A 15,975-nucleotide genomic window follows, 5' to 3' on the forward strand; every position below is an offset into this window, starting at 1 on the left:
CGCTCAAGGGTCAATCCTGGGCCCAACTCTCTTCCTGATCTATATCAATTTTCTCCCTAAACACATACTTAAATCATTCGTTGACATCTATGCTGATGACACGACCATCTTCGGCAACACATCAAAGGCTGTAAATGACAAAGTTCTCTCTGATTCTCTCTCCTCTGATCTCGAGCGCATGGTTCAGTGGGGGAAGTCGTGGCTGGTTACCTTTAATGCATCTAAAATCAAAGTCCTATTTTTACATCATCAACGCTCTGATCCCCATCTGGCATCAATTGAAATGGATGTCTCTCGTCTAGAAGCCCCATGTTTTGACAAGCTTCTGGGGTTGTCCTTTACTCCTGATCTGAAATGGAACACGTACATCAAGTCTGTTGCCAAGGTCGCTGGAAAGATGGTGGGATCCTTCTATCGCTCCAGAAGATATCTCACTACTGATGCAATTCTCTATCTATATAAAAGCCAAGTACGTCCAAGGATGGAATACTGCTGCCATATCTGGACAGGAGCTGCTAAAAACAGCCTATCCTGCCTTGACAGAGTACAAACTAGACCGTGTCTTAGTGGGGGATGCCCTTTTCTCTTTCCTGCAACCTCTCTCCCACAGAAGAGACGTTGCAAGCCTATCTTTGTTTTATCGTTATTTCCAGTGCAGGTGCTCGTCTGAACTCCAATCTCTGGTCCCCCCTCGCCAATCTTTTACAAAAAACACCCGTCTAGCTGAATCCACTGTTAAAAACTTTCCCCACTCTTTATCTATGCCTAAATCAAAACGTAGATTTTTTTAACAAAGCTATTTTCTTAGAACTGCACGCCTGTGGAACTCTGTTCCGTCTGCCTGCTTCCCTCCTGACTACAACTTGGATGTCTTTAAGTCCAACGTAAATAAATTCCTGATGAACTGCCCCCTTAAGTAGACACTTTAAATATCCACACTAACATGCTGTAATTACAATAACCCTTATCCATGAGTGGCTTCCGGGCCTTGTTAAGTGGTGACCACATTACACTTGAACTTCTGCATGTCAGTACAGTTGGGAAAGCAGAATCCCGGAAAGGAGTCCCGAAGTCTAGCAGTTCTGGGGAAAAAACTATTGGAATATAAGGCTTTCTTACACCTAGGGATCTCTATTGTGTAAGGGTAGAATTTAGCTGCTTGTCTGGGTTGTCGGGGGTATTTAAGTCGAAGGGGTACAAATGCTTGTAGTTCGTCAGAGCATTCACCATTAAAGTACTTGTAGAGCAGGCAGAGGGATGCAACATTTCATCGATGGGACAGAGGTTGAAGCCTAGATGTCCAGGAGTGAGAGTGAAATGCACCAGTCCAAATGTGACAACAGTACTCCATACATAGGCTAATTTTGGCCTTATAGAGGTACAGGAATTCCTTGTAAACTTTCTCCTAAAATGGATGTGAATTCACTTAATCTGCACGATATTGTGCAATAGACATTTTACAGGTTAATAGATTGTTGTCGACCCGAGAGTAGTATGAATATGAACAAAGCATGGTATTCCATACATGCGACTGGGGATCGCTTGTGAATTTCATACTCTGATAGAACTTCTTCCTTCGGAATTTGCCGGTTAAACCCAAATAGGGTTAGTGCCATTTCACACACACACACACACACACACACACACACACACACACACACACACACACACACACACACACACACACACACATATTTATATCACTGAAGAGGACGACCATCTCATATGCCCTTCGAAATCACGGCATGGAACAACCAAATATTCTGGATATATCAGATTACCCGATCACCTCTGATTTATCCCATTGGATCACTACTTGTCCGACCTGGCAGTAATATCCGGAAAACTATTGAACTCATTCTGATACTGGACTGCCCAGGTTGTATGATATTCTTTTTCTATGACTTTTTATAACCATTTAAATAACTTTTAAATAACATTTTCAATATATGTGTTGAAAAGCTAAATATTTTGCTTATTCATAACTGAACATTTTGCTAATTGCATTTCATTTTCTATGATGATGTGAGCCATTATTGAAAATCTATAAGGAAATAAATATAATGTTCCTCCATATATTCCTTGTTTAAAACTATAAATTCTTAACTTAAATATATTTGTATATATTTTAATCTACAGAATTTAACTTTAACCATTAACCTGGATAGATACACAAAGTGACCAATAATATTGCTTCTATAGAAATACTTTGTCTCAACACCCACGCTAGCTTTGAGAGAAGGCATGGACCATAAAATTTTTGATACACATTTAATGATAATAACTTGTAGAGAAGTTTGATTTAAATTGCATTTTTCTTTTGTTTTTCAGATTTGTGACTGAATATAAGAATTGGACTTATACATTTGATCCATGTATGTCATTTAACCTTCCGCAAGATCCAAACGACGGTTTTGGAGACAAATGTCGGTATGTAACAGTAAGTAAATATATTTACATTATATGTCGTAAGATTTAACGTTGATTTTATTATATTGGTACGCTTATTTTCTAGTTATAACATAACTATAGAGAGGATATACTTTACAAATGCTTCCATTTAAAACTATTCGTTTTAGAACAATATTCATTTATTCATTCATTCATTCAAGTGGTGTCCTGCTTGGTTCAAGCATTGACGGTTATGACTCTGCATCTATTTCTCTCCATGAAAGCATCTGTGAATTTATTGTTGCTTATCATTCACAACTACATTCATGCTGTTTTGTTAAAAAAATTGATGCATTATTACAGCTTTCTTTGCATTTGTACATGGATTGCAGTTTCTTTTTGTCCGAGCAGTGCCCATACTGGGCGATTGTCCTGGCCATTGGACCCAAGGAGATCTTCTGCTCAGCACAACGAGATACAAAACCATGAACAGAATTATTCTTGATTGCGTCACCTGCTTTCCATTCAACGTTACTTTGATCGGGGGCTGAAATTGGTTCTCGACCTTACTCAGGAATCTCCCACAGACTAGCAGAGGGAAAGAGGGGGGGGGCTAACTTTTCCTTTGACAGCAGCGCCACCCTAAGGACACTATTAAAGTTTAAAATTGTATTATTTTTGTTTTAAGTGTGCTACTTTGTAAAAGAGGATTTGTTAGGCATTACCTCACCCGTGTGATGGATAGTGCAATATCTGTTCGTTTACCATTAAGCTATTCGCCATGCCATTATTCCTCTCTTTAGAATAAATGAATTTATATAAATGATTTTCTACATTCATTCTGACTAAAGCTGGAGAGAGATACTTAAAATCGACGTAAAGACTAATTTTCTGCCTAATTTTGCCCTCGTGGATTTGCAAGTAGATATAGACCGCAAATGACATTATTCGCACAGAGTTCTTTTCGGTCGATATAACCTATAGACCGCATTTTTGTTGTGAATCTAACAACCAGAATGAGAACAGTGGTTCAAATAATCTCAATTATTAATTTTTATTTAAAAATGTCGTTATTGAAATTTAAGAAGAATAAATCTTACTTTTCAAACAATATTTGTTTAAAAATAGATTCAGTAGGATTAAAGTATGACTTTATAAAATGATCTCTTGTGTAATTGTCCTTAGTGGAATTAAATCTAATACCTTTTGCTTTTCTTGAAAAGAACCGTTTTTGCTTGAAATTGGATTCTCTGTGGTATTTACTTACAGGAAAGTCAAATTACAATTATTGTGTGAATAATAATAATAATAATAATAATAATAATAATAATAATAATAATAACAACAACAACAACAACAGCAATAATAATAAGAAGAAGAATAAAAAAAAACAATAATACATATGTATTTATTTGCGGACTGTTATCATCATCTTTATAGTTGTTGTTGCACCACATTTCGGCCAACTATTTCTCTGGTCTTCTTCAGGTGAGACAACAATAACTATGAAGATGAGGATAACAGTCCACAAATTATTAAATAAATAAACAAATTACTCATCTCGAAAGGATTCCAATAATAATAATAATAATAATAATAATAATAATAATAATACAGTTAACAAAAAAGAATTCAACCTTCAAAATCAGATTTGAACATCAAAGTTTCTGACATTTTCTTGCATTGTTTCATTAAAACAATTGTTAAAAGAAACTTGAAATAAAATCACATGCTAAGATCATTCGAAGACATTTATGCTAAAGACACTACCATCTATGGCAACATTTCAAAGGCCGTATATAACCAAATTCTCTGATTCTCTTGGTTCTGATCTTGAACACGTTGTGCACTAGAGATGTTTAGACAACGCCAGGGCCTGACGTTTACTTTTGATCTAAAATGAAACATGTACATCAAATCTGTTGCCAAAGTCGTGGGGAAAATGGTAGGATCATTCTATCGCTCGAGTAAATATCTCACTGCCGATGCAATTTTCAATCTGTATAAGAGCTAAGTACGTCCTAGGATCGAGTACTGTTGCCACATCTGGGTCGGAGCTGCTAGAAACAGCTTATTCTGCCTTGACAGAGTTCAAAATAAACTTCGTAGTCTAGTAGGAGATGCCCTTTTCTCTTCCCTGCAACCTTTTTTTTCCCACAGAAGAGACTTTGCAAATTTTTTCTCTGCTATATCGTTAATTTCATGGCTAGTGTTCGTTTGAGCTTCAATCTATGACCCCCTTGATAAACTTTCACGAAAAACACTCATCTATCTGAAGCCACTATCAACAATTTCACCCACTCTTTATCTGTGCTTGAACCTAAGCAAGAATTCCATGAACAAAGCCTCTTCCTTAGAACTGCACGCCTACCTATGGAACTCTTATCCATTTTCCGGCTTTCCAGCTGACTACATCTTGATCATTTTCAAGTCCAACGTAAACAAGTTCTTGATGAGCTGTCCCCTTAAGTAATTTAATTTACCAAATTTCTACTACTAACAAGTACCACTATAATGTCCCCTTGAAAACCGTAGACTCATTAATCTTTATCCTCAAGTGGCCTCCAGATCTTCATAAGTGGTAACTCCTTTGTAAAAAAGAATCTTGCTTTATATCCTATAATTATTGAAATCTAATTAGAAAACAATAATTGAAGCATGCGCATGACGTTTTACCTAGTATCCTTAATTGCTAACCACTCGACATCTGTCCGGTTACCTCTGGTCTTTTTATAACGTCTTTGCAAATCAATGATTCTTAAAGATCATCTTACGTTAACTTGTGCCCAAATCAGCACTCACACCCCCAGGGGTTGGAAGCAGGACTAGCTGTTAAAACACAACCAGACACAACTAACCCTTCAAACACAGAAAAACACCTCTCAAATACATCTAGACACAGCTAGCAGTTCACACATGAGTAGACACAATTAGCCCTTCAAACATAGCTAGATACAGCTAGCAATCAGTACACCGTTAGACACAGCTATCCTCACGACACAACGATGCCAATTCTAAAAAGAAAGTCTGGTTCGAATTGTAACTTAATGCTTTCCATAACTTAACAACGCGCGTCTGAAAAACCTGACTCAAATCATATTTTAATATCTTACGATGACGATAATTTTAAGAACATTCCACTCGAATCGTATGTTAATCTTTCCATTTCATGACGATGCAAAAGTTTTCAAAGTTTGACTAGAATCGCATTTTAATCTTCCCATTTCCGACGATGATAATTTTCATAAAGTTCGACCCGGATCGTATTTTAATCTCCCTATTTCACGACAACGCCAATTTTCTTAAAGTTCGACTCTCCCCTCTTTTCATTATTATGTAAATGTATTTAATTGATAGAATAATCACAGTTCTACACAATGTAACAAGGTTTACTGAAATTAGTCAACACAGAAAGAACATAGTGGCTCTAAAGTAAGTCCACAATGATATAGTAGCTGTCTTGATTGCAAAATAACGGAAAATGACTAACAAATCAGACACGGAACCCCATTTATATGAATCTAAATAGTGTATTTGCGATATAAAAGGTTAAAATCTTTTGCAGTGAACGTTTACATGAAAACACTTCAACTCGTAAATTAACGATTTTAATATTTGTTGTAGTGACACAAGAAAGAATACAAACACGGACACTTTCCGCGTATCCATCTCTCTTTGACGAAATGGTCATTACTGACCAAATGTGGCACTCTTCACGAATCGTCGCCATTGACTCCGGTTCTGCGCCATTCTTAACAACTCAGTCATGCAATCCGCAATGTCCTTCACCTTGTCTGACATTCTTGTTTTTGGTCTTCCACGTCCTTTCTTGCCAGGGATTTTACCAAAAAGCAGATCTTTTCTGGTTACATTGGCCAGAAATCGCGATTTCAAGTCATTGATGTTGTCCAGCAGTCTTCAGCATGGGCCAATCTTCACCAGAACCCATTCGGTTGTACGTTTGTTCACCCAGCTTACACGAAGAAGTCTACGGTAGCACCACAATTCAAAAGCAGTAATTTTCCTCTTGTCAACTTTCTTTAAGGCCCAATATTTTTCATTGAATGTTGCTATTGAGAATGCCAAAGCTTGCAGGAGCTGTTTCTTTGTGCGTTGTGAAATGGATCTGTCTTTCCAGATATTGGTTAGCGCAATCATTGCTGTCTTTGCCATTGCAATACGTCGTCTTACTTTGTTGGTGTTAAGAAAACTGCACCAAGGTATATTATTTTATTATTGGAATCCTTTGAGATGAGCAATTTGTATATTTATTTATTTGCGGACTGTTATCTTCAGCTTCATAGTTGTTGTTTCACAACGTTTTGACCAACTATTTCTCTGGCCTTCGTCAGGTGGTTAATTGCGACGGATAGAAATGCTGAGTCTCTTAACTGTATCCTCAGTAATTAATGATTTCCATAGTTGTTGTCGTCTCACCACATTTAGTTGATCAAAAGGTGATGAGACAACAAGTATGGAAGGCAGTAATTTCTGAGGATACAGTTAAGAGACTCATCATTCCTATCTCATCGCGGTTAACCACCTGACGAAGGCCAGAGCAATAGTTGGCCGAAACGTTGTGAAACAACTATGAAGATGAGGATAACAGTCCGCAAACAAAAAAATAAATTCGCACCCAGGTAATTGAAATGTTCTACAATTTCAACATTTTGATTGTCCACAATTAGATTTTCATCATTTGGTACCTGTGTTACTTTCATTACCTTTGTTTTGCTGACGTTGAGAAAGAGTCCTGCTGCTTCACTGGCAACTCTTGTCTTTTTGGTTAAGTCTTGTAGTGCCTGCATACATGTTGGTATCAGAACTACACCATCAGCATATCTCAGGTCGTGTATCGATAGCAAATTATCGTTAAGCTTCTAACTTTTCTTTATTTCAGCATAAAGAAGTAATTATGACTATTTTATTTTTCTCATCTTTGGTTTGTTTTATCAGGTATGCAAATCCAAGACGACGTTCAAGCGGTCCTACTACTACGCCTTGGGAACGATGGAACATTCTCAAATCGAAAACATTTACTTCCCGCACTTAGGAAAACATCACCTGGGCATCTCATACCGGGGTATGAAGTAAGTGACCCGGATAACCAACATGCTGCTAACCGAAGTCCATTGACCAATGGAACTATAAATATGGTACGATAGAGACAACTAGACTAGAAAAGTTACACATTTTCGAATCTAATTACTAGAATTACATTCGCTAGAGAACAAACCTGCGTCAAACATGACAAGGAATATTAAAGTATCGACAAAGCTATTGCATATATATTGGAAAATAGGTCGAGGAAGTACAAATGAATAACATCAAACATAAAGTTTTAATTATTAAATATAAACAGTTATAGAAATTAGGCCCATAAATAGCCGTGTTTGAGTATTTACACCATATATATATATATATATATATATATATATATATATATATATATTGAGTATTTACACCATATATATATATATATATATATATATATATATATATATATATATAGTATTAAAAACACTATGTTTTTATCATGTATTCATATCATAGTGAGCAATTTTGATAGTCATATAAATGTAATAAATTAATGTTCGAATTTATTCATTTAGTTATACTAAAACTTTGGATTCTGCTTTTCCCCATTTAAACTGGACGATATGACAAGGAATGGAATTAGTTCTAAAAATAGATACAAGAATCGTCCACCAGGAAGTTTTACCGTCTGAATCCGTAGCTAATTTTATTGAATAATTCTCTTACAACTATTAATAAGGAATCACATTTCCGAAGGCACAAAGTTTTATTACATACGCAAGATAGTGGATCACCTATACACACAATTTAAATATTTGTAACTTGATCGAGTTGAATGATCAATTTTCGTACAAGTATTGATTTCAAACAATGATTCGGAGTTATATGTCTAACCGTTTACCACCAAATTGTACGTTCAAGTTGCTTTAAAATAAAAAAAAACAACAAAAAAACAATATTTCTTACTCGTATGGCTTGTCAGCCCAACTGATCTTCAAAGTACCGGTCTATGCATGGTTCAACAGGGTTTGTTTATATCCGTGCGTCAGTTGCACACTAACTCCCGCCACGTGCAGGTTTATTATTAAAAATAGATTTATTGCAAAAAAAAAAAAAGATTACTGTCGGTGAAAGGTTTACGAAATTAGAGTAAGACTCACATTTAACATTATAGGCAGAAACAAAAGAATACAATGGATGTCAAAGGAAGGCTTCAGTAAAAGCTGAGGAGAGAGAAATTACACACATAAAAATGTCAAGGCGAAAAAAACAGCCCGATAAGCATAAGACAACTTAATAAACTTATTAGCAGGATACAGAAATGTAATTCGGAATGGAAACGTGCAACACTCGAGATTCAAAGTAAAATGCCAGAAACAACGGAATATATGCAATTGCACAATCGTTAGGTAGCAAAGAAAATTGATAAACACAGAAATATAAATGTGTATGCATTCTCGAAATATTCCCAATAAAATCAACCGAGGTAAAACAAGAATAAAAGAGAATACGCAAAAAGAAAAACATCTTACAATGAAAAACATATAATAGATATAGATATACACTCTTGGAAAGTTTCTTTGGTAAGAGATTCTGGCCTCTTCATAAACTAAACTAGAGTAGAACTTAAAAACCTTGATAAACTTACTTAGGGTACATTACTATTAACAACTCTAACAAACGAAGTGCCAAACTAAGCAATACAGAATCCAGCGAAACTGTAAACAAAATGGCACATGGGAAAGCTGCATGAATTTATTTCTTTATTTTTTTTTTACAAAGGCATCACCACATTATCAAGGCCCAGAGGCCACTCAAGGATAAGGGTTAAAGAGTGTACAGTAGAAGTTGGTCAATATAGTAATCATTAGTAATGAAAATTTGGTAAATTTAATAACTTATATGGAACGGCTCATCAAGAACTTATTTACCTTAGACTTGAACACAACCATATTGTAGTCAGCCGGAAAGCAGGAAAACGGAAGACAATTCCACAGGCGTGCAGTTCTAAGAAAGAAGCTTTGTTCATGGAATCTATGTTTAGGTTTAGGCACAGATAAAGAGTGGGGGAAATTATTGATAGTGTTTACAGCTAGACGAGTGTTTCTTGTGAAAGTTTGGCGAGGGGGGACCATAGATTGAAGCTCAGTTGAACACTTTCCATGAAAATAACGATACATCAGAGACAAACTCGCAACATCTCTTCTGTGAGATAGAGGTTGTAAGGAGGAGAAAAGGACATCTCCTACGAGGCTACGAAGTCTATTTTGAACTCTATCAAGGCAGGACAAGTCCTTTCTAGCAGCTCCTGCCCAGATGTGGCAACAGTATTCCATCCTTGGACGTACCTGGCTCTTATATAGATAGAGAATAGCATCAGCAGTGAGATATCTACTGGATCGATAGAAAGATCCCACCATTTTTCCAGCGGCCTTGGCAACAGATTTGATATACGTGATCCATTTAAGATCAGGAGTAATGGTCAAGCCCAGAAGCTTGTCAAAACTTGAGGCCTCCTGAAGACGAGAGCCATTCATTTCAATTGATGACAAATGTGGATTTAAATGTTCTGTTCAGGATTCTGTTTGCTATTTGCCAAAACTGGTGGGAACCAAGCCGCTGCTCAGCTACTTTGGACTTAACAGATTGAGCATACAACTCTCTTGCGTTCCTTATTACTTTCTTACAATGGTTGCTGGCAGTCCTGAAAACGGCTTTAGTTTCCATACATCTATTACGTTTGAAGCAGTGGAAAAAGTGATTTCTGTGCGCAATGGCAGCAGCACATTCTGGAGAGAACCATGGCTGGCTGTTAGGTTTTTGCTGAAACTTTTTAGAGGGTATGAAATGGTCAATACCTACAATTAACCATTCAGTTAGGTCTAATACTATAGAGGACACATCCTTTTTAAACATGGAATGCAGAGGTAGATCAGATATAAATGTACGGAAGCTATCCCAGTCAGCCTTAGTGTATCGATATACTGTACGATGAAGTGGTACGTCTGGGGACTTATTACATCTCATTTTTATCTTAATTGATACAACAGAGTGGTCGGAAGATCCAAGAGGCGACAGAACAGAAACTGAACATAGTTCAGGGCAAGTTGTGAGAAAAAGGTCTAGTAGGCTCGCATACTGGCCGTCATTATCGGGCACACGGGTAGGTTCCTGAACAATCTGAGTGAGGTCATAGGCAATGGAGAAATCATGACAGAACCTCCCCTCATCATCGGTCTTGTTTGAGTGGGTCAACCATTCGACGTTGTGAACATTGAAGTCTCCACATACGTGAATGTTAGCTGAAGGATAAGTAGAAAGGACTTGGTCAATTTTCTCAGATATGCTTTGAAAGATAGTAACTCCGCTGTTGTGGGGGCGATAGAGAGTAAATATAAATGCAGTAGTGTTAGCTAAAGCAACCCGGAAGCACATATAGGGTAAGTTAGGATCTTCCCTGGAGATGTCCCTCCCACATGGAAAGCTATCTTTAATATAGGCACATATTCCATGCCCATGGCGATCTTGGGGGTCAGATTTAGAAGTTAAGTTAGAGTATCCTGTAATTGCAAACTCATCTAGGGAAATAGCCTGTCCAATGCCAGTTTCACTTAAAAATAAAAGGTCTGGTTTAGTCTCCTGTAATTGGGTTTCAACCTCTGGAAGGTTAGAACGTAGACCCCTGATGTTGGAGAAGGAGACATGGTAGTAGGGGTCTACGTTGGAAGTTGGAGAACCGGGTTTAATCGTGTATTTTTTCTTGAAACTTGTCATGATGAAATTTTGGAATTTGTGGACTAGGTCGACATATTTACTTAGAGCAGGACAGAGAGGGGAAACTAAGAGAGAAAAAGAAACGAAGAATTTTTTTTTTTTTTGTACCACATGATAAGGTAAAGCCGTAACAATTACCCACTAGTATGACATCGAGAGGCCCCACCAGAAGCTAACTAAATAAATTACGCGCACAAACACGCAAAGTTCACTATTGGCAACTACACTAAACGACACAATGAAAGCTTTTTACAAGTCAAGCTTGTTAAGATAAATTTAGATTGTAGATAAATAGACGAAACAGTAAACTACATCGAAATTAAATATAATAAAATGGTTACAAAAGAATATAAACCAGACATGCTTGGGTCGAGAAGGTAGTTCACTGAAAATTTTACAAATGATTGCACAAAAAATACATACAATGAAAAGAAAAAGCAAATGCATAAACTCCTCTATGACGTCAAAATACAATTATAGCAGTCAACAAGAAAGAAAGAAATTGCGAAATAGCAGATTTCACTCTTTCAGCAGACCACAGGATAAATTTCAAGGAGGCAGAAAAATCTAAATAAATATATGATGCTTCTAAGAGAGTTGAATGATATTAGGATCATGAAGAATACGAGAATGCCAATAATTGTAGGAGCACTGTAAACACTTCCAAAGTATCTGAAATAGGGCAATATGAGAAATTATAATGAATGAGAGATTGACACCATAAAAACTATGGCATAGATGAAAACTGCCGAAATATTAAGGAAAAATCATCAAATTCAAAAACCAACCTGCATCGCCAGGTGACGCTGAGCAACTATAGATAGTTTGAAATAAAATATTATTTGGAAGGAACCAATCAAAATACAGATATAATATGCTAACACAGACACCGCAGAACTGAGATTGCCGGAATAGATATATAAGAAAAATCCTCTGATAAAATAATTCCCCCTTCCTCGTGGCAAAGAAACATGAAAATGAGAAAATTGGGAAAACCTAGGAGGAAACGCATAATTCAGACATTGACTGAAAGACAGCAGAGGGTACGGGTATTCCCTCAAATTCTAGAGAAAACCATTATCTATTACCAGCGACAACTTAATGCCTTATGCTTATCGGGCTGTTTTTTCGCCTTGACATTTTTATGTGTGTAATTTCTCTCTCCTCAGCTTTTACTGAATCCTTCCTTTGACATCCATTGTATTCTTTTGGTTCTGCCTATAATGTTAAATTTGAGTCTTACTCTAATTTCGTAAACCTTTCATCGACAGTAATCTTTTTTTTTTCTTTTTTTTTTTGCAATAAATCTATTTTTAATAATAAACCCGCACGTGTGCAACTGACGCACGGATATAAACAAACCCTGTTGAACCATGCAAAGACCGGTACTTTGAAGATCAGTTGGGCTGACAAGCCATACGAGTAAGAAATATTGTTTTTTTGTTGTTTTTTTTTAAAGCAACCTGAACGTACAATTTGGTGGTAAACGGTTAAACATATAACTCCTAATCATCTTTGAAATCAATACTTGTACGAAAATTGATCATTCAACTCGATCAAGTTACAAATATTTCAATTGTGTGTATAGGAGATCCACTATCCTGCGTATGTAATAAAACTTTGTGCCTTCGGAAATGTGATTCCTTATTAATAGTTGTAAGAAAGTTATTCAATAAAATTAGCTACGGATTCAGACGGTGGACGATTCTTGTATCTATTTTTAGAACTAATTCCATTCCTTGTCATATCGTCCAGTTTAAATGGGGAAAAGCAGAATCCAAAGTTTTAGTATAACTAAATGAATAAATTCGAACATTAATTTATTACATTTATATGACTATCAAAATTGCTCACTATGATATGAATACATGATAAAAACATAGTGTTTTTTAATACTATATATATATATATATATATATATATATATATATATATATATATATATATATATATATACACTTCCTATATATAAAATTATTTGATTGCAGAAATTCCCTCCGGAGCAAAGTACGCTAGGTTTGCTCTAACAGATGTCACATACAAATTTATTAAGTCTATACTACCAGCTACTATGATATGTAACTTTTAACGCTACCTTACTCACATTTATTCGCTATATTAAACTCCTAGATTACATCCAAGGAGACGCCTCATCACTGTCGCAAATATCTACAGTAGAAGCAGCTGCTATTTTTCTCCCTAAATAAAAAAAGTACTCCTATCGCTCCCACTCGATACCGCTACATATTCTGCATTTGGGTCATATGTAAAATAGCACCGTGATTTTCTGGCGCACACATTTTCACACGTACAATAACCTTTTCTTCTTTCGATTCCAGAAGTGATGATCTCCCCCTCCGCAAATTCAACTAAATCTCACTGACTTCGAACGAACTAATCGTTCATCTCAAAATGTTAATCCTAATTAAAAAGAAAAACAAAAAAAAGAAAAAAAAAAAGAAACGCTCCAGCGATTAAAAATAGACCTTCCCTCTCCACGGAAGGTTATCCTTGTAAATATTACACAATTAAAACGCATAAACACATAGATTACTATTCATCGCCACAGACTCTTTACTAATAGCTACATAAACCTCCCTTTATTTATATTATATATGACTAACATTCTTTCTTTATATGCGTATTGACCTGATTCAAAAACAACTGAGTACACTGTTACTGCATTCAAGACCCGGCTATCGTGTGATTTAGAAGCCTTTAAACTCTATCAAAGGTATGATTTGTTAGCCCTTTACAAACAGCTATATAAACCTTTTTTTTTGTTACAGTACAAGTGACTAAAATTATTTCTTTTTACGTAAAAAAAATAATCCCACATACACGATTAATGCAGTCGAAAACGGATTTTGTGTGCTTCTGCACATTGTCAGTGTTTTTTTTTTATAACTTTAGTATTCTTGAAAAGAACTAATGCAGTATGAAGCTATACGATGATTAGATTGGTTTTGTTGTATACTTTAATTTTAAAAACACTGAACATTTTACAATAAACTGCTGATTTACTTTTTAAGTAGATACACTTATGTTTACATTAAGTGATTTATCGGTGTCAACCGAATGAGTCAATATAAGTTAACACATATTTCCAGAATATTTGCACATAACTTTAAAAAAATTCAATAATTAAAACGAACTGTTGGTTTAATTTATAAGTAGTAAGACTTATGTTTACAGTAAACGATTTATCGGTGTCGACCGACTGAGTCACTTTAAGTGAACACATATTTCGAGAATATTTGCACGTCTAAACGTCAATTTGTAGTAGACCAGTCAACTAAAACGCTTTTGCCGTCTTTTGGCACAATCCTTTTCCCCAAAGCGTTACACGTTCGACCCTGCATACTGTCGCTACTTTTTCAGAATACTTTTTGTCCTATCGAACGGGTACTGTCTCACATTTACATTTTTATCACCGGAGGTCGCTTAAATGTTTTTTTTAACCTTTTTTCTTATAGCTCACACGGGTATTACATATTATTATGGAGAGTAGACAATGCATTTTGGACGCGCAATCAGCAGCTCCCTTGACTTTCACTTCTCCTAATTTGTCTCTCTGTCCTCATTTTTAATGGGTGATTTTTCTGACAAAGGAAGAAGAAAAAGCTGTATTCTAGGTTGGCAGTATTTTTCGTGAACAGTCGACAGAGATGTTGGAAATTTTCTGTTTCTATGTCTATCCTTGTGGCCATGTCACTAGTGCTGGAGGTAAACGTTTATCTGAACTGACGTTATCCGCCTGATAGCCAGGGACCCGAACCTTGGATTAACCACTAAGAAGACTGTCCTATCAACATGTGCAAAGTACTGGGGCTGCTGTATTGCCAGTTGGTGAATGGATTCTGGACCATGCAGTAGCTTCTGGTTGGGCTTCTCGATGCCATATTAGTGGGTAATTGTTACGGCTTTACCTTATATGCTACAAAATATATATTTCTTCATTTCGTTTTCTCTCTTACTTTGCCTCTTTGCCCTGCTCTAAGCAAGTCTGTCGACCTATTCCACAAATCCCAAAAACTCCATCATGAGAAGTTTTCAGAAAAATACACGATCAAACCCAGATCTCCAACTTCCAACTTAGACCCCCGCTACCATGTCTCCTTCTCCAACATCTGGAGTCTGCGTTAGCCTTCCAGAGGTTGAAACCCAATTACAGGAGACCAAACCAGACCTATTATTCCTAAACGTTGAACCATTTCTCTAGATAAGTTTGTAATTAAAGGATACTCTAACTTAGCTTCCAAATCTGACCCCCAATATCGCTACGGACATGGAAATTGTGTCTATATTAAGACTGGCTTTCCGTATGGTAGAGACATCTCCAGAGAAGATCCTAACTGGCCCTATATTTGCTTCCGGGTTGAACTTGCTCACACCACTGCGTTTATATTTGCACTTTATCGCCTTCACAACAACGGAGTTACTATCTTTAAAAGCATATCTTGAAAATTAATGTGGAATGTGTTAACCCACTCAAACAAGACAGATGATGAGCGGTAGGTTCTATCACTTATTCATATTCTCCATTGGTTATGAACTCACTCAGATTGTTCACGAACCCACCCGTATGCTCGGCACTGGCAATCAGTATGCAAGTCTCCCAGACCTCTTTCTCACAGCTTGCCTTGAGCTGTGTTCATCTCTCGTTCTGTCTTCACTGGGATCTTCCGACCACTCTGTTGTATCAGTTAAGATAAAAAGATATGTAATAAGTCCCCAGACGTACCTCTCCATCGTACAGTATATCGATACTCT

The 15,975-nt window shown here is 36.4% G+C and overlaps 1 protein-coding gene across 1 annotated transcript in view; it reads left to right on the top strand.

Moving 5' to 3' along the window:
- The window catches only part of LOC145266413 (uncharacterized), a 445,667-nt gene that overhangs the window by 95,618 nt on the left and 334,074 nt on the right, over positions 1–15,975 (top strand). Inside the window, exons 2-3 of the mRNA XM_080122081.1 lie at positions 2,332–2,440; positions 7,348–7,481. Coding sequence (XP_079978207.1) covers positions 2,332–2,440; positions 7,348–7,481 — 243 coding nt within the window. The remainder of the gene's footprint in view (positions 1–2,331; positions 2,441–7,347; positions 7,482–15,975) is intronic.

This window comes from Euprymna scolopes, chromosome 4 (genome assembly GCF_053919585.1).
Source record: "Euprymna scolopes isolate OS-2025 chromosome 4, ASM5391958v1, whole genome shotgun sequence".
Taxonomy (NCBI): domain Eukaryota; kingdom Metazoa; phylum Mollusca; class Cephalopoda; order Sepiida; family Sepiolidae; genus Euprymna; species Euprymna scolopes.